This window comes from Onychostoma macrolepis, chromosome 07 (genome assembly GCF_012432095.1).
Source record: "Onychostoma macrolepis isolate SWU-2019 chromosome 07, ASM1243209v1, whole genome shotgun sequence".
Taxonomy (NCBI): domain Eukaryota; kingdom Metazoa; phylum Chordata; class Actinopteri; order Cypriniformes; family Cyprinidae; genus Onychostoma; species Onychostoma macrolepis.
In genome coordinates this window covers 31007093-31024620 of record NC_081161.1, presented here as the reverse complement: position 1 = coordinate 31024620, position 17528 = coordinate 31007093, and the positions used below count along the sequence as shown (strand labels likewise).

Below are 17528 nucleotides of genomic sequence, written 5' to 3'. Positions count from 1 at the left end.
AAGGGATTAAATGGATTGTTAACCTATAAAAAGAAAGCCCGAATAAGTTATGGTAAAGAGCATTTTATAAAAGCTGTAGCATAACATGAACAGTGTTTTGGAATAAAATTAGAATTTTAAAAAATATTTCCCCTGTACATAAACAGAGTTTATTTAAAAGTTTGTTAAATAAACAAATTTCAACTTTAAACTTTGATGTTGTTTTCATTAAGCCATAAGCATTATTGTCATCAAACAGTAATGAAGTCTGCATTAGGAAACACTTTACAAATTTGCAGTTTATGAATCTAAAAACTACTTTTAACTTATAGAGATGATTGTGATTGAGAAATGTTCTATATATATATTTACATACACCAGAGACATACATACACATATATAAAGGCAGTTTTTCATGTATAAATGTCTATTTATTCTCTGTGAAAACACCGTATATATGGAAATATTTACTTTGATTAAGTTCTTTCTACTCTAATCTACTCTAATCTTTTTTCTACTTGCCAGTTTATATGATATTGTGTTCTCAAAATAATGTAGGGGCACCTCTGTCAATTTTTTTTCACACGTTTTATTATTCTCCAGTAGTACGTCAGACCTTAAGCCAACACCATTCATTATTTAAAATTTATTGTGAAACTATTTATGAATGTTTCTGCGTATTCTGCAGCCGCATTTGATTTTTACAAGCAACAATCGGACTCTTATTTTGCAAATTCGAGACTGGAGCGCCACAGTGTTTACTCCGAGGTAAGTAGTATAGGGGAGGTGATCTGTCTGTAGACACTTTCGCAGCTGAAAGAGCTGGACTTTCACAACTGCACAGTTGAAGGAGAATCTACCAGGTGTAATAATGCAGAACTACACAAAGGCAGTGAAGGAGTTTGTAGAAGAACACCCTACAGAGGTCACAGCTGCCCTGGTGACGGGTAGGCTAAACTTAAATCATTAGTTTGCATGTTTAAAACTGCTTGTGGCTTCCCACGACAACAAGAAATATATAAATATGGGGCACTTTAAACCTGAGATTTACAAGCATTAAGAGAGCAGTGGTGATGTAAAGAGGTGAGGTAATGATGCTGGACTAATGTCGCACCTGTACTGGTAGGTGTCGGGCTCTTTGTCCTGCGGAGATGGCGGGCTGGGGGAGTCTGCCGCAGCAAAGCCCGTTTGGACGGCAAAACTGTTCTGATAACGGGAGCCAACACTGGTATCGGCAAAGAGACCGCGGTGGACATGGCCAAGAGAGGTCAGTTCATTTTAATGGAGCTCTGAAAATGTTATTTTAAAGAACTGGCATCATATGAGAGGTCAAGTATATGTAGTAGTAAGCCAGTTTTGTGATATTAATGTCCAAGATGGTAACAAAAATTACAGCCTCCTAAATCAGTTTTAAAGCATGTTATGTGGTTAACCCATCTGTTTTTCACTAAAAGTATTTAAAGAATGTGATAGCAAAAACTGCATTTATTTTATTTATTTTTGTGACATGGCAACAAAAAAAAAAAAAAACTGAGCTTGATTTAAACAACAGAAGTTTAAACAAATATGTGACCCTGGATCACAAAACCAGTCATAATATTTTTTGAAATTGAGATATATGCATCATCTGAAAACTGAATAAATAAGCTTTCTATTGATATATGGTTTGTTCGGATAGAAAGATATTTGGCTGAGATGCAACTATTTGAAAATCTGGAATCTGAGGGTGCAAAAAAATCTAAATGTTGAGAAAACTGGATTTCAAGTTATACAAATTAAGTAGCAATGCATATTACTAATCAAAAATTAAATTTTGATATATTTATGATAGGAAATGTACAAAATATCTTCATGGAACATGATCTTTATTTAATATCCTAATGATTTTTGGCATAAAAGAAGAAAAAGATCATTTTGACCCATACGGTGTATTGGCTATTGCTACAAATATACCTGTGTGACTTAAGACTGGTTTTGTGGTCCAGGGTCACATATTGATACTATTTTAAAGGGCTCCTACTAAGTTTTTCCTACTTTCTTTAGTGCGTGATGTTGCTTTTTGTGCATGAAAAATATCTGCAAAGTTACAAATAGTCCACACTGCATAAAGTCAAATCCAAAAGGAGTTATTCTCTAAGCACAGTTTCTGAACTCCGTCGAATGCCTTGATTGTCTTTTTGAGTTTTTTTTTTTTTTTTCTTAGGAAATGCATGTCACAGTGTCCCCTCAAATTTTAAATATTTATGCCCAAGGTTGCATTAGTTGTGCGTTTTCGCCGTGTCCAAGGAACTCCATTTCACAGATCTAATATATTGATACACATGCAGACTGTGGCTATAAGAACTATGTGTGTTTATGGCAAAAGAGTCTGCTTTGTGTGTGTGTGTGTGTGTGTGTGTGTGTGTGTGTGTGTGTGTGTGCATGCTTAGTGTGTGCTCTCAGAAAACTGTTTATCAGATGTTTATACTGGCAAGGCTTTTTAAACACATGCAAAGAATAAACATTTCATAATGACTAATCTGCAATGTCTCATGAGCCCCACGGAGATAATAATAAAAAGGCAGTGGCTGTTTACACTGTGTTAATAGCGATAGAGGCTATTTAAACTAAGTTAAAATAGTGATAGATGCTATTTACACTGTTAAAATAACAGGATTTTCTGCTGTTTATACTACTTATTGCAAATAGTGGCAAATATCTGCTCCTCAGTATTGTAGTACATTATAAAACTGTATGCAATAATAATGTATTGAGTGTTGGCTAAATGATAATGTTAATTCAAATTATTAAATGAATGCCACCTCCCTAAACCTTGCCTAAACCTACCCAACCCTACCCGATACTTTATTTTCAACTTTTCGATCATTTCCTTAATTTCTATTAAAAATAAATGTCTTTCCGATGTGATATGAGATTTGAAAGGGGAGAAAAAAAGGTAAAAGGCAGATTCGAACCCGGATCGTGTTAGAAACAACTTCGGTAGGCACTTTACCATCTACACCACTACAGCAGTTAATAGACGTGCGTCTTTTGTAATGTTGACTAGCCTAATCACAAGTTGGTGGGCGGAGTTAGTGTAAATGGCCTCTGCCAACAAAGTGGGCTATTTGTACTTCGTGTAAATAAACACTTCTTAATGGATATTTTGTTTATTGTTGCCGTAGTAACCAAGGCATCTCTGAAGGCACAGCCCTCTTCTGGAAAGGGGGCGGGCAGCTCATTTGCATTTAAAGAGACACATGAAAACAGTATGTTGTTGCTTTCACCCAAAAAGTGATATTCACAGCATGTTCTGTTGTTGATTTGTGCTGAAACTTCACAGACGCAATAATGGTATATGCGATGGGTTTGAAAGGGATGATAAATCCACAGGGGGAAGATAAAACTGGTTTAATTATGCAATCCATCGCTTATCAAACCACACTAACAATGGCCCAGTTTGTAACTTATGACACCTTCATGGTTACTGATTTGTGATTTGAGAGAGTGCATACAAGCCTTGTTGTATTTGTTGAAGGCTTGATGGCTGCAGAAAAGCATTGCATCGTGCCAAGATACAACATAATGACCATTTTTGAACCATTGTTCAGGTGCAAGGGTGATCCTGGCTTGCCGAGACATGGGCAGAGCCAACAAAGCAGCAGATGAGGTCAGAAAGAGGAGTGGAAATGGCAACGTGCTTGTGAAGATGCTGGATCTGGCCTCCTTGCAGTCAGTCCGAGCTCTGGCCAAAGATGTACAGCAGACTGAAGAGAGACTGGACATTCTCATTAATAATGCTGGTAAGGAATGTCAGCCAGATTGTAATGCATCTGCATATGAACATGGTTTATATCTATGAATTTATTTATTCTAGAGCTGTCAGTTTAACATGTTAACTTAATTAATTAGTTATTTAAGCAGCAGATCATCCAGGTTGCTGCACACTGGTGGTGGTTGAGGAGAGACACCCCCCAACATGATTGTAAAGCGCTTTGGGTGTATAGCAATACACAATAGAAGCGCTATATAAAATGCTTCATTCATTCATTCATTCATTCAGTTATGAAAAATAACGTGATTAAAATATTTTAATGCAGTTAACGCACTGGCCCCGCCCCCAGACCTGTACGTCATCTTACATTTCATACAGTTGACTGTTGACAAATATGATGCAGGGCAACAACTCCATAAATGCAGTTATGCCCTAAAGTTCAAGATATTGGGCCAAAAAATGACCCTGTATGAGTTTTTTGTCTCATATTTAAAGCTGCAGTCCGTAACTTTTTTTGGTTAAAAATTATCCGAAATCAATATTTGAGCAAGTACATAACCAGCCAGTATTCAAAACTATCGCCTTACTTTCACCGATTCACATCGGTAAGCTTATAATAATGTTTTCTAATTTGAGTGGTACGGGTAGGTTTTCGCGGGAAATTTGAGCATGGCACTGCGTCATTATGTCACGTCTGTAAACAGACAAAGAAGTTGTCCCGGCTACTAGGCTATCGCATGCGAGGATCCTGCAGGTGACAGATCGTTTATAGACTTTTCTCACAGAAGCTAGAATTATTAAATGTATCATTTTGATGGCAGATTGTAATCCAGAAAGGATTATGTGTTTATGAAACACATATGAATGAAATTAAGTTATATTCCAGTTTTAAATGTGTTTCTGATTACAGATAGCCTAGGATTATACAAGATTTGTATTTAAAGAAAAACATTTCGAAGGGAGCATAGTTTCCTTTTTGGGTTAAAAGAATTTCTTAATATGAAATTCGAATGGTATGACAATTAGAGATTAGATTGTACAGAAATTGAAATCTACACGCTATTACACACTATACTCATAGTCACGCAATGCTGATGTTGTTAACATTAATAATTTGAGAATAAAATATAACAATAATAATACTTTGCACGGTTTGATGTGATATGAGCTAACCAATCTTTAGATTAAATCACCATTGGTAGTGCGAGTTATGGTAATGCTTTTTTCCTCAGTTGGTCAGAACAAACGTGGCAGACTTGTTACTCACATGTTCAGATGGCAATATATGGTGAAAATTCTTATTTTGGTCATATATTCCAAGACGTAGGCTTGAATCTGTGATTGCGAAGTACAGTAAACATCCACACTGGTGCGGTGACTGACAGCTACACATTCACCTCAAAACATTCATACGCACTGAAGCCGTGCCGAAGCACAGCCCATGCAAACAAGATAATTCTGCACACAGCTGCAATTCCAGGTTTTCAAACAGAGATGGCGACAGAGGCAAAACTTACGGACTGCAGCTTTAACTTATAGGCCTATCATATAAGCGATATCGATTTTGTCCCGAATATCACAAGTTTAAGTTAAATGTTATTTTTATACAACAGTTCAGTAAATAAGAAGTTGATATTGTGTTATATTTTAAAAACAATATTATGTGTTTTTGCTCAATTTTGCAGAGAACATATTACCTTTAAAGCCACAGCAGAATTGTGAGTCTCCGAGCAACACAGTGGTGTTTAGTTTCTAAATGAATCTGCGTTTTGAACAAATCATGTGAATCAATTATTCAAAGGCCCATTCATAAACACAGCCATTTACTTCTTTCCTGAATGAATCAGCCATTTGAATCCAATCGAATGATGACATTTACCGCCATCTGCTGGCAGATGTAGTTTCTTATTTAGAGTATAATTCAAGTATCATTTCATAAAAATAATAATAAAAACATTAAAGGGATAGGCTAAGTTCACCCAAAATATAAAAATTCTGTCATAATTTGCTCACCCTCATGTCGTTTCAAACACTTCTTTTGCATAAAAGAAGGTATTTTGAAGACTGTTGGTAACAAAGCTGTTTTGGTTAATGACTTTCGTTGTATGAACAAAAAATTCTGAGTTGTTTCTCAGATTATCTTCTTTTATATTCCATAGTTTATGTTAGGATGTTATAGCTTTAATGTTTGTGTAATATATTTTATGTTGAATCAAATACAATTTTACTTTCGAAAGCTACAGTTTGTAATGTCTACTTGATACTTTAAGTAATCTTTTGTGTATATTTTCAGTCAAATTTATTTTGCGATTAATTAATCGACACATCATGTAATTAATTAGATAAAAAATTGTAATCGACTGACAGCCCTAATTTATTCATATTCATGTATTTATGTATTATATTTTTCTGCCAACAGGGATAATGATGTGCCCACAGTGGAAGACAGACGATGGCTTTGAGATGCAGTTTGGTGTGAACCATCTGGGTCATTACCTGCTTACCAACTTACTTCTGGACTTGTTGAAGAAATCAACACCAAGCCGTGTTGTCAATGTTTCCAGCCTGGCCCACGAGACAGGTGTAGAAGCCCATATGTCTTTATGTGCTAAACTGAATCACTCATAACAAAACGCTTATTTTTTCATCATTTTGTAGTCTCTAAATTAGACAAAATGTACAGTTCCTGTGTTATAAAATAAAAGGGCATAAAATATACATGGTAATGTATTATATGTATTATTTACAATGCAAATACATTTACAGTGTTTATTTGGCACATTCAATATTTTGATTCCAATAATATTTCAGATTATTTTATGTTTGACAGGCAAGATTCATTTTGATGATATAAACCTGGAGAAAAACTATGATCCATTAGTAAGCTATCGACAGAGCAAGCTGGCCAGCATTCTGTTTACCCGGGAACTAGCTGTCAAACTGAAAGGTAAACTATAGACCTGAATCAGGTTAGGCCTGTGGTTCTTGATCCTGGCCCTGGGGACCCCCACTTTTTTTATGTCTCCCTTATCTGACACACCTAGTTCAGTTCATGGACTAAAACGAGCTGATGATCTGAATCAGGTGTGTTAAATAAGGGAGACATGCAAAATGTGCCCAGGACCAGGATTAAGAGTCACTGGGTCAGACGTTATATTGAATATAATGCAGATGAAATCGAGGCTGTAGGGGATTTACAGTCTTTACAATATTATGCTAATCCATTGAACGCACTGTACTTCTGTACTTCTAACCCGCTTCTTGAAAACTCTCTCCCTGTCTATCATTCAGGCACAGGAGTGACAACTTATGCTCTTCATCCTGGGTTGATCCAAACTGAGCTGGGCCGACACTTTTTCCCCTCTCTGTCTTTATGGAAGAGGCTTTTGTTCATGCCCCTTTTTTTCTTTGTCAAAACACCTTGGCAGGGTGCGCAGACCACCATCTACTGTGCAGTCGATGAGAGTCTGCAGAACACCAGTGGCCTTTACTACAGGTCAGTAGCTTCTTCTATCATGTGTGTTAAATGCAGTCTAGTAAGATTTTGCTCATCAAGGCCTGTGAGAGATGTACACAAACTTTCTAAAGTTATTATTACAACGGCCAACAAGATTTAATATGTGTGTATTTAATCTTGCATGATATCATATACTGGCACCAAATTGTAACAAGCTGATGACAAACTAGAGACAGCAATCTTTGCTTTACAATGCAAATTTTTTTTTTAAGCTTTTATTCACACGGTGTTTTGTGACCATTGCTTTTTAATTATGATAATTTCCGGCTGTGGTTAATTTTTCTCTTTTGGTGGTTTTACAGTGATTGTGCTCCCAAAGAGGCAATTCCTCAGGGTAGGGATGATGCTGCAGCTAGCAAACTGTGGGATCTCAGTGCTTCCATGGTGGGCCTGGCTTGAGACAATACCTTAACCAGTGAATATCACTCTCTTCATTTAAAAAGCAGTTTGTCACATTTTCCTGTGTAGATTGTACATTCCTAATTTGCAGACTATTACATCTGCCTACTTTATATGAAGTACAGATAGGCAGTTTCAGTAAGAATGTAGGAAAGTAGTGTTTCATTGTCTGTAATGAAATGCCTAAGCAATAAGATAAACTGCAATATGAAGTGTAATTAGTGAGATTTTATATACCGTAATGCTATTAGCCATATTTTGTGTAGCTATACAAATTAGATATTTGATCTTTTTTTTTTTTTATTGCCAGTGTTTGTGGAATTGGATACAGTGTATCATAATGGAAATCAGTGTGTAATATGAATGTAGCTTAATATTTTTACAACGCCTGTTTCTGAATAAGGAAATTACATTAAATGAGTCATTACCCTCTATAAAATGAAAGCCCTAGTGAATTTATTGTAAAGGTAAGAAGCATTTTATAAAAACTGTAACACAACTTGCACAGCATTCAGAATAAATTTGGAATTTTTAACATTCTTTACATTAACAGAGTTTATTTGAAATTTTGTTATAAACAAATATAAAACAAATCTGTGATATTGTTTTTACATGGTAAGCAAGTCTACATTAAGAAAAGTAGCAAATGCTTTCCCAGTTTGCAATTAATCTAAAAACTACTAACTTTATAGAGATAAATGTAATTGAGAAATGTTCTGGTAAACTTGGAATGCCAAATACAAAATAGATTAAAGTACAAGGTCACCAACTCATGTACAGCCTGTAAGTTTACACAGAGACATACATGCACCTCCACTAATATTGGCACCTTTTGTAAATCTATATTTTGTATATAAAGTAAGTTATAAAGACCTATTTATTCTTTTCGAGAAAACAATGGAAATATTTATTAAGTTGGAAGTTTATATATTTTCTACTCACCAGTCCTAATGATATTCTGGTACCAAGATAAGGCACCTCTGACAATTTTTGTTTTTTTATCCTCCAGTAGTAAGTCAGACCAATTAGTGGTAGTTTCTTAATTTTCCATCTTCTTATAAGTTCATACCATACTATACTCTAGTCAAAATTCGAACAGAACGTTGTGCTGGATTCTGTTCTCCACAACAAACTGCATATTTCTACTGTCCTCGATGTTCACACTCCTTTGAACGTGCATTGACAGAGACTGATTATCTGATTATGTGATCATCTGCGAAGCTCCGTTGTCTCTGGTAATGCTTTACAATAAACTTTCCTTTAGTTAACGTTTGTTAATGCATCAACTAACATTAACAATGAGCAATACATTTGTTACAAAGTTTATTAATCTTTGTTAACATTAGTTAATAAAATACAACTGTCCATTGTTATTTGTGTTAACTCAGGTACCAAGTTTACAGATAAACTTTTAGGCTAATTTAATAATGTATTGGTAAATGTTGAAAATAACATTAATGTTAATCAATACTTTTAAATTGTTGTGTATTGAACCTTTGTGCTGTACTTTCTGTTGCCAATTTGACATACAGTTTTTATATGCTACTTTTCCCACCCTGTTTTACATAGGCCCACCCACTTAACCATTTCTGGCCTCGCCCCTGCTCAACTTTGTACCTTGTCTACCATTAAAGGATGCATACTTGTATATCTTATGGTACTAATATGCACTCTTTTAGAGGTAGATAGGGGTGCACCTTTGAGGTTTCTTATCGGGAAAAAAAGTGATATTGCCCATCCCTACTCCGAAGTACACTTTTTGTGTGTAGTGTAGGGGAGGTGATCTGTCTGCAGACACTTTTACTGCTGAAAGAGCTGGACTGCTTATGTTACAACTACACAGTTGAAGGAGAATCTACCAGGTGTAATAATGCAGAACTACACAAAGGCAGTGAAGGAGTTTGTAGAAGAACACCCTACAGAGATCACAGCTGTCCTGGTGACAGGTAGGCTAAACTTAAATCATTAGTTTGCAAGTTTAAAGCTGGTTGTGGGTTCCAAGAATAATCAGGCTTCCCTTGACAATGAAAAATATGTAATTATGAAGCACTTTAAAACTGAAATTTACAGGAATGGAATGTGATTTTAATAAAATCTGAATGCATCATGGAATAAAAATGCAATTTATTATTATAGTTATTTCTCTAGTTATGCTCAGTTTTGAAATAGTTGTGAGTGCACACATTTCCCAGTGAACAGCTGGTTATTGCAAGTCATGTAATATGTAAAAGAAGTCATACGATTTCATTAATTAAAAGACATGAGGAGCATGTTATATTGAATGTAATGATAGTTAATATAGGCCTGTTGCTTCCTGGATGAACTTTACCTGTGCTTATCAAATGGACCGACATTAAGAGAGTAGGTTAGAGATGAGGTAATGATAATGGACTAATGTCGCACCTGTACCGGTAGGTGTCGGGCTCTTTGTCCTGCGGAGATGGCGGGCTGGGGGAGTCTGCCGCAGCAAAGCCCGTTTGGACGGCAAAACTGTTCTGATAACGGGAGCCAACACTGGTATCGGCAAAGAGACCGCGGTGGACATGGCCAAGAGAGGTCAGTTCATTTTAATGGAGCTCTGAAAATGTTATTTTAAAGAACTGGCATCATATGAGAGGTCAAGTATATGTATATAAAATAATGTTATAGGCTTAGCTCATCTGATTTCAATGAAAAAAGCTCAAAAGTATGTGACGTTAAAAAAAAACATTTCAAATTTCAAAGGGGTCCTATCATGCTTGTTTACATTTTCTACTTCCTTGAACTTGCTGTTTGTGCATTAAAAAAGATCTGCAAATTCACAAAGCACATAGTTCTCTCCAAAGGTTTATAGAGATATCTATATCAACACAGTCAAAGTCCTTTCGATCACACTTTATATTAGGTGGCCTTAACTACTATGTACTTGCACCAAAAAATAAGTACAATGTTCATATTGTATTGCAAAACACTCCTGCTGCAATTGAGGTGGGATACGGGTAAGGTTAGGGACAGGTTTGGTGGTATGGGTAGGTTTAAGGGATGGGTCAACAGTGTAATTATAAATGTAATTACAGAAGTAATTACATACAGGTATTTTAAAAATATAAGTACAATGTAAAAACATGTATGTACACAATAAGTGCATTGTACCAAATGATTAATTTAAATGTAAGTACATAGTAGTTAAGGTCACCTAATATAAAGTGGAACCGTCCTTTTTAAGGCAAGTAATTTCACTCAGCGGCCATCTTTAAAATGCCTCTAAGGGAGCTATTTCAGTCATGCAAGTACAGCTTTGTATCTCTTTGAATAGGGAAACATCAATTCTTGAAAGCTGTTCACCAAGCTTACGATTAAATTTCAATGAAATCTAAAAACAACTGTCTCATAAATTTTTCCTTATTCTCATATAACATTAAAAAGCATATTTTTCGAGCTAGACCACCTAATGCACAAAATACAGTAGGGGTGAGGCTTGATTGACTTGCGTTAGTGTGTTGTCGCAATGCCTAGAAGAATCGACTTCACAGTGGGGTATTTCAGAAAGCAAAGTTAACCTACCATCACATATAACCAATAAAGATATACTCTGCAAAAAATAAACTTATCATAATGACCTAGTCCAGTACAAGGGGTGACAATGGCATGCAACACAAGTACTGGACCCGGTATCAGACTCCTCCGCTGAGTCTGATGCCACAGGGTACTAGAGGAACTCGACCAGGGTTCACCAGATGGGGAAATTACTGGAAAAAGATTCCTCCATCAATTTATCTGTCCATACCCAACACACGGGAGGGAAACTGGCTCAAACCAGAGATTATAGAATTTCACAAAGGTATTAGGTGATGCCCAGCCCGCAGCTCTGCAGATGTATGTTATAGCGGCGCCGTGCCAATGCCAATGCAGACATGCAGGTTCCATAGATCGGGACATGGGTGCCAGAGCATCCGTGACGAGGGGGCCTCGGTCAGGTAGTAAAACAGCTGGCAGTGGGTGGATTCCTGGGAAGTGAATGGGTAAACGGGAATCTTCCTGCCCATTGCATACAGCACCCCAGCCGGCCTGGGAGGCATCTGTTGTGATAACAAGATGCCTCGACACTTGCTCCAGGGGAACACCTGCCAGTAGAAATGCAAGATCCGACCATGGGCTGAAAAGGCGGCACAAAGCCGGGGTAATGCCCACCCGGTGTGTGCTGACATTGTACTGATACGGTAAGCATTACTAAGTACAATTTGTTCCTGGATTAATATCCTTGTTGATCCTGGAACACCATTCCAATCAACCAATCAGAATTGAGGGATACATTTTCAGGAAATGTCAGTTTTAGGCTTACAATCAGGATTAGGTGCTTCTACACCCTTGTTAATCAGCTATCATTTCCCTCTGATTTTAGGAATAAATTATGGGTTAGTTTTAGGGGTAGGGATTGGGTTAAGTCTGTATTTATGGACCGTAATGTTGATCCAGGAACATTTCTTACTTTGCAGAATCACGGCGAACGTACTGATACACTCGACCCTTGAGAGCAAACTGAAGAAACGGCCTGTGTCAAGGCAAAATCGAGGCATGAAAGTATGTGTCTTATTGGGTATGATGAAATAAGGGCTGCAAAACCCTGACTTCATCTTGACTGGAGGAACAGGCTCTATTGCATCTTTCGCCCAGAGGACTGCAACCTCTGCACACAGGACATTTTCGTCTGCCATTGATAAAAAAGAATGCCTCTGAACCTGGGAGGGCACCTGGCAAACTGAATCGCATAGCCGAGCTAACGGCACCAGCGGAGGAATAAGCTTTCTTGGTGGTATATGCCCCCGGCTGTCCTTCGGGGGATGGGGCCCAGATGTCACTGGCCCAGGGCAAAGATCCTTCCATCTCTGGGTCTCCTGTCTGAGGGATGCTTCGTGGTCTTCTGCGAAGACTTAAGGGCTCCCTGAGAAGCAGGCTGTCCCCTCTTCCTGCGGGAAGCTTGACGCCCTTCTATGCTCATTAGACTTGGGTCTGGTCAGAGCAGGTGTTGATGCCACAGGGGGGGCGCCCTCGGCGACAGGCAGACGAAGAGCCAGACCTCTGCGGTTTGGTGGCAAAGTCGATCACTGTGTGCAGTTCCCACATCAACCCCGGGTCAGTACCTTCTGGATGGCCATGGCATGCAGGGCAGAGGTGGCCTGCCCCACAGCACTAGAAGCTTTGGTAGCCAGAGCTGACATCAGTTTACAGGATTTGGACATGGAGATAAGTGGTTTCTCCACGTTTTGCAGGCACAGGTGCACCACAACTGCATGCTCCACCTGGGGAACATCCACATACCCCTTGGTTGCCCTACCATCAAGGGTAGTGAGGAGAGAAGAGCTCAAATGTGAACAAGAGGTGTAGGGAGCCTTCCACGTATTGGTGAGCTCTTCATGAACATCCGGGAAGAAAGGTAAGGGGCGGAGCGTGGCTGAAAGTCATGTCCGGAGCCCAGATACCAATCATCCGGCTTCGAGTGCCCCATGCTCTCAGCGGCCTGGAGGAGCAAGGGCATTAACTTGGCTTGGGACTCTGACGGTGCCGCCGCCATTGCCGGGGGCTGCTCAGCAGAGTCTTCAGAATCAGAAGACAAAAGCCCCTCCTCTGATGCTGCGATTGACATTGTATCCTCTTCGGGAGCCCCAAATGAGATACTAGGCCAAACCCTTTGGAGGGACAGACCCTGTTGTCTTTACGACCAGAAGAACCGGACTGGGTAGAATCCAAGGGGAGCCTCATAATAAATGAGAGCCACGATCTCAGCATAGCCATTGACATGTGCTTGCAGTGCGGGCATGACCCATCCGTGAAAGCTGCCTCAGCATGCTTACAGCCTAAACATGTGAGACAGCAATTGTGTCCGTCATCAGAGGTAAGGAAACTACCGCACCCAGAAACACACGGTCGAAAAGACATCTCGAAAGACACTCACGATCATGCAAGCTGGTATAAGAAACTGCTCTTAAGGCTGATGTGCTCAGAGGAGGAACGCAGCACTTATCTGTGCTAGGAACGAGGGCAAACACACCGCTGAATGCACCATTCGAAAACACAGCAGAGAAGCCTCCTGATTTGTTGATAGCGCATTGACAGTAGTGACAATTCTCTTGCTCATGAAGCGATCGGGTCTGCAAAAGCAAAAATCTGAATGAGTGGATGCATGTCGCCATCTTATATACCCGAATGTACGGTGATTGGCTTGGCTTGCAAAATCCACTCGCCAATAATCATTGGCCGTTTCTCGTAAACTTCAGATGTGATTGAAACCCATAACGTCAACATAACTGACTGAAAGAGAACAGAATGTTTTTCTTTCACCCAAAATCTGGTATTCACAGCATGTTCTGTGCTGTAGATTGTACTCAAACGGGTACATGCAATTGGTTTGAAAGGGATGATAAATCCACATTGGGGACGATAAAACTGGTTTAATTATGCAATCCAAACAACAACCATTTATAAACCTCCATTGTTCAGGTGCAAGGGTGATCCTGGCTTGCCGAGACATGGGCAGAGCCACCAGAGCAGAAGATGAGGTCAGAAAGAGGAGTGGAAATGACAACGTGGTTGTGAAGATGCTGGATCTGGCCTCCTTGCAGTCAGTCCGAGCTCTGGCCAAAGATGTACAGCAGAATGAAGAGAGACTGGACATTCTCATTAATAATGCTGGTAAGGAATATCAGCCAGATTGTAATGCATCTGTATGAACACATGGTTTATATCTATGTATTTATACATTTATTTATTCATATTCATGTATTTATTTATTCTTTTTTCTGCCAACAGGGATAATGATGTGCCCACAGTGGAAGACAGATGATGGCTTTGAGATGCAGTTTGGTGTGAACCATCTGGGTCATTACCTGCTTACCAACTTACTTCTGGACTTGTTGAAGAAATCAACAGCCAGCCGTGTTGTCAATGTTTCCAGCCTGGCCCACGAGACAGGTGTAGAAGCCCATATGTCTTTATGTGCTAAACTGAATCACTCATAACAAAACACTTATTTTTAATCATTTTGTAGTCTCTAAATTAGACAAAATGTACAGTTCTTGTGTTATAAAATGAAAGGGCATAAAATATAGACATGGTAATGTATTATATGTATTATTTACAATGCAAATACATTTACAGTGTTTATTTGGCACATTCAAGATTTTGATTCCAATCATATTTAAAATTATTTTATGTTTGACAGGCAAGATTCATTTTGATGATGTAAACCTGGAGAAAAACTATGATCCATTAGTAAGCTATCGACAGAGCAAGCTGGCCAATGTTCTGTTTACCCGGGAACTAGCTGTCAAACTGAAAGGTAAACTATAGACCTGAATCAGGTTAGGCCTGTGGTTCTTGATCCTGGCCCTGGGGACCCCCACTTTTTTATGTCTCCCTTATCTGACACACCTAGTTCAGTTCATGGACTAAAACGAGCTGATGATCTGAATCAGGTGTGTTAAATAAGGGAGACATGCAAAATGTGCCCAGGACCAGGATTAAGAGTCACTGGGTCAGACGTTATATTGAATTTAATGCAGATGAAATCGAGGCTGTAGGGGATTTACAGTCTTTACAATATTATGCTAATCCATTGAACGCACTGTACTTCTGTACTTCTAACCCGCTTCTTGAAAACTCTCTCCCTGTCTATCATTCAGGCACAGGAGTGACAACTTATGCTCTTCATCCTGGGTTGATCCAAACTGAGCTGGGCCGACACTTTTTCCCCTCTCTGTCTTTATGGAAGAGGCTTTTGTTCATGCCCCTTTTTTTCTTTGTCAAAACACCTTGGCAGGGTGCGCAGACCACCATCTACTGTGCAGTCGATGAGAGTCTGCAGAACACCAGTGGCCTTTACTACAGGTCAGTAGCTTCTTCTATCATGTGTGTTAAATGCAGTCTAGTAAGATTTTGCTCATCAAGGCCTGTGAGAGATGTACACAAACTTTGTAAAGTTAGCATTACAACACCAACAAGATTTAACGTGTCACCTCTCCCTTCATATCATATACTGGCACCAAATTGTAACAAGTTGATGACAAACTTGAGACAGAAATCTTTGTTTCACAATGGATGTCATTGTCATTTAATAAGTTCACAATGGAAAACAACAAACTGTTTTCACCTCTTTTTTTAAAGCTTTTATTCACAGTGTTTTCTGACCATTTCTGTTTAATTATGATCATTATTATAATTTCACTCTTGGTGGTTTTACAGTGATTGTGCTCCCAAAGAGGCAGCTCCTCAGGGTAGGGATGATGCTGCAGCTCGCAGACTGTGGGATCTCAGTGCTTCCATGGTGGGCCTGGCTTGAGACAATACCTTACCCAGTGAATATCACTCTCTTCATTTAAAAAGCAGTTTGTCACATTTTCCTGTGTAGATTGTACATTCCTAATTTGCAGACTATTACATCTGCCTACTTTATATGAAGTACAGAGATTCAGTTTGAGGAAGAATGTGGGAAAGTATGCAGGATGAGGCTGGCTTTGTAATGAAGTGCCTATGCAATGAGATGAACTGCAATATGTGTGAATTTAAGCATTAAATAATTAGTGAGTTTTTATATACTGTAATGCTATTAGCCAGTCTGCAGAGCTAAATTAGACGTTTGATTTACCTTATAATAAAATTCAGTGTGTAACATGAATACAGGTTAACATTTTTACAAAGCCTATTTTTGAATAATGAAATCAAGACATTAAATGTATCGTTACCCTCTGGAAAATGAATGTGTTTATGGTAAAGGAAAAGAGCATTTTATAAAAGCTGTAGCACAACATGACCAATATTTTGGAATAGAATTGAGTTTTTTCAAATTCTTTCCCCCTTTTATAAACAGAGTTTTAAAAAAAAATCATTATAAATAAACAAATTTAAAATATTAAACTTTTATATTGTTTTTATTAAGTCATAAGCATAATTGTTATCAAATGATAATCAAGTCTGTATTAAGAAGAGTAACAAATACTTAACCAATTTGCAAAGTTTCTAAATCTGAAAACTACTTCTAACTTATAGAGATTAATGTTGTATATTTGGTAAAGCCAAAACAGATTGAAAGTACAATGTCAAGTTCTACATAAAACCTACATTTTGGATTCAGTATTAATATGGTCAAATTAATAAATACATCATTAAAATGAATTCTCATTGGGATCATAATTTTCATGTACAAAACTCAAAACATAGTTGCTGTATGTATAGATATGACATGAAATTATATAGCTTTAGCAGTATCTGGAATAAAAAAATATATCATATATCATTTAGTAAACATTTAAAAAATAATATTGATTTAAACATATTAAGAACTGTCAGTTATTAAGTCATTGACATTCACAAATGTGCAATCACCACACATCCGCAACGCACCCTGACCTGAGTGCCCAGCGGACACAAAGCTGTATGTGTCAGCCACATGCCCTTATCAGTTCTCCGTCCAACAGATTCACCATCTTCAGCTGGGCTGGAAAAGTGATAAGGAGATGTGAGCGACCATTTGAACAAACATTCAACAGTCCTACTGAGAACTCCAACTGCTTCCATACAAAACTCCGGCACAAGTTCCCACCTGCTCTGTCCAGCTTTATTCTTTTAGCCAAAGGAACATCAAATGCATCTTCATGACATGATAGGTAGCTGCAGCTGAGATTACCAGGTCAGGGAGGACATCTGGGACTTTTCCAGTAGCTTTCGACCAGGAGGAGTACAAGTCCGTCTTCCACAAACCATAGTTTTGAGGCAGGAGATCTGCGTGGTGGAGCACAGCCTCACAGTCTGTACGTATGCCACTGTGGACACACCCCACAGATGAGTTTTATTTCCTCTCCACCCCACCTATCTGCAAGTCAACCATGACATGCTATTGGTTCACAA

The 17528-nt window shown here is 38.4% G+C and overlaps 2 protein-coding genes across 2 annotated transcripts; both read left to right on the top strand.

Moving 5' to 3' along the window:
• Positions 1–713: 713 nt before the first annotated feature.
• LOC131543924 (retinol dehydrogenase 11-like) lies at positions 714–8164 on the top strand. The gene is made up of 7 exons (XM_058781732.1): positions 714–926; positions 1106–1246; positions 3570–3761; positions 6153–6314; positions 6564–6680; positions 7025–7229; positions 7553–8164. The coding sequence occupies exons 1-7, from the start codon at positions 851–853 to the stop codon at positions 7647–7649; spliced, it is 990 nt and encodes a 329-aa protein (XP_058637715.1). The 5' UTR covers positions 714–850; the 3' UTR covers positions 7650–8164.
• Positions 8165–9275: 1111 nt separating this feature from the next.
• On the top strand, positions 9276–16467 carry LOC131543393 (retinol dehydrogenase 11-like). Its single transcript, XM_058780688.1, has 7 exons — positions 9276–9595; positions 10065–10205; positions 14127–14318; positions 14436–14597; positions 14848–14964; positions 15308–15512; positions 15867–16467. The coding sequence occupies exons 1-7, from the start codon at positions 9520–9522 to the stop codon at positions 15961–15963; spliced, it is 990 nt and encodes a 329-aa protein (XP_058636671.1). The 5' UTR covers positions 9276–9519; the 3' UTR covers positions 15964–16467.
• The last annotated feature ends 1061 nt before the right edge of the window (positions 16468–17528 follow it).

Excerpts from the sequence above, each read along its gene's own strand:
- LOC131543924 (XM_058781732.1), top strand. The coding sequence starts at position 851 with ATGCAGAACTACACAAAGGCAGTGAAGGAGTTTGTAGAAGAACACCCT. Across the intron at positions 1,247-3,569 it reads GGTGGACATGGCCAAGAGAG|GTGCAAGGGTGATCCTGGCT; the intron begins GTCAGTTCATTT and ends ACCATTGTTCAG. Across the intron at positions 3,762-6,152 it reads CATTCTCATTAATAATGCTG|GGATAATGATGTGCCCACAG; the intron begins GTAAGGAATGTC and ends TTCTGCCAACAG.
- LOC131543393 (XM_058780688.1), top strand. The coding sequence starts at position 9,520 with ATGCAGAACTACACAAAGGCAGTGAAGGAGTTTGTAGAAGAACACCCT. Across the intron at positions 14,598-14,847 it reads CAGCCTGGCCCACGAGACAG|GCAAGATTCATTTTGATGAT; the intron begins GTGTAGAAGCCC and ends TATGTTTGACAG. Across the intron at positions 14,965-15,307 it reads ACTAGCTGTCAAACTGAAAG|GCACAGGAGTGACAACTTAT; the intron begins GTAAACTATAGA and ends TCTATCATTCAG.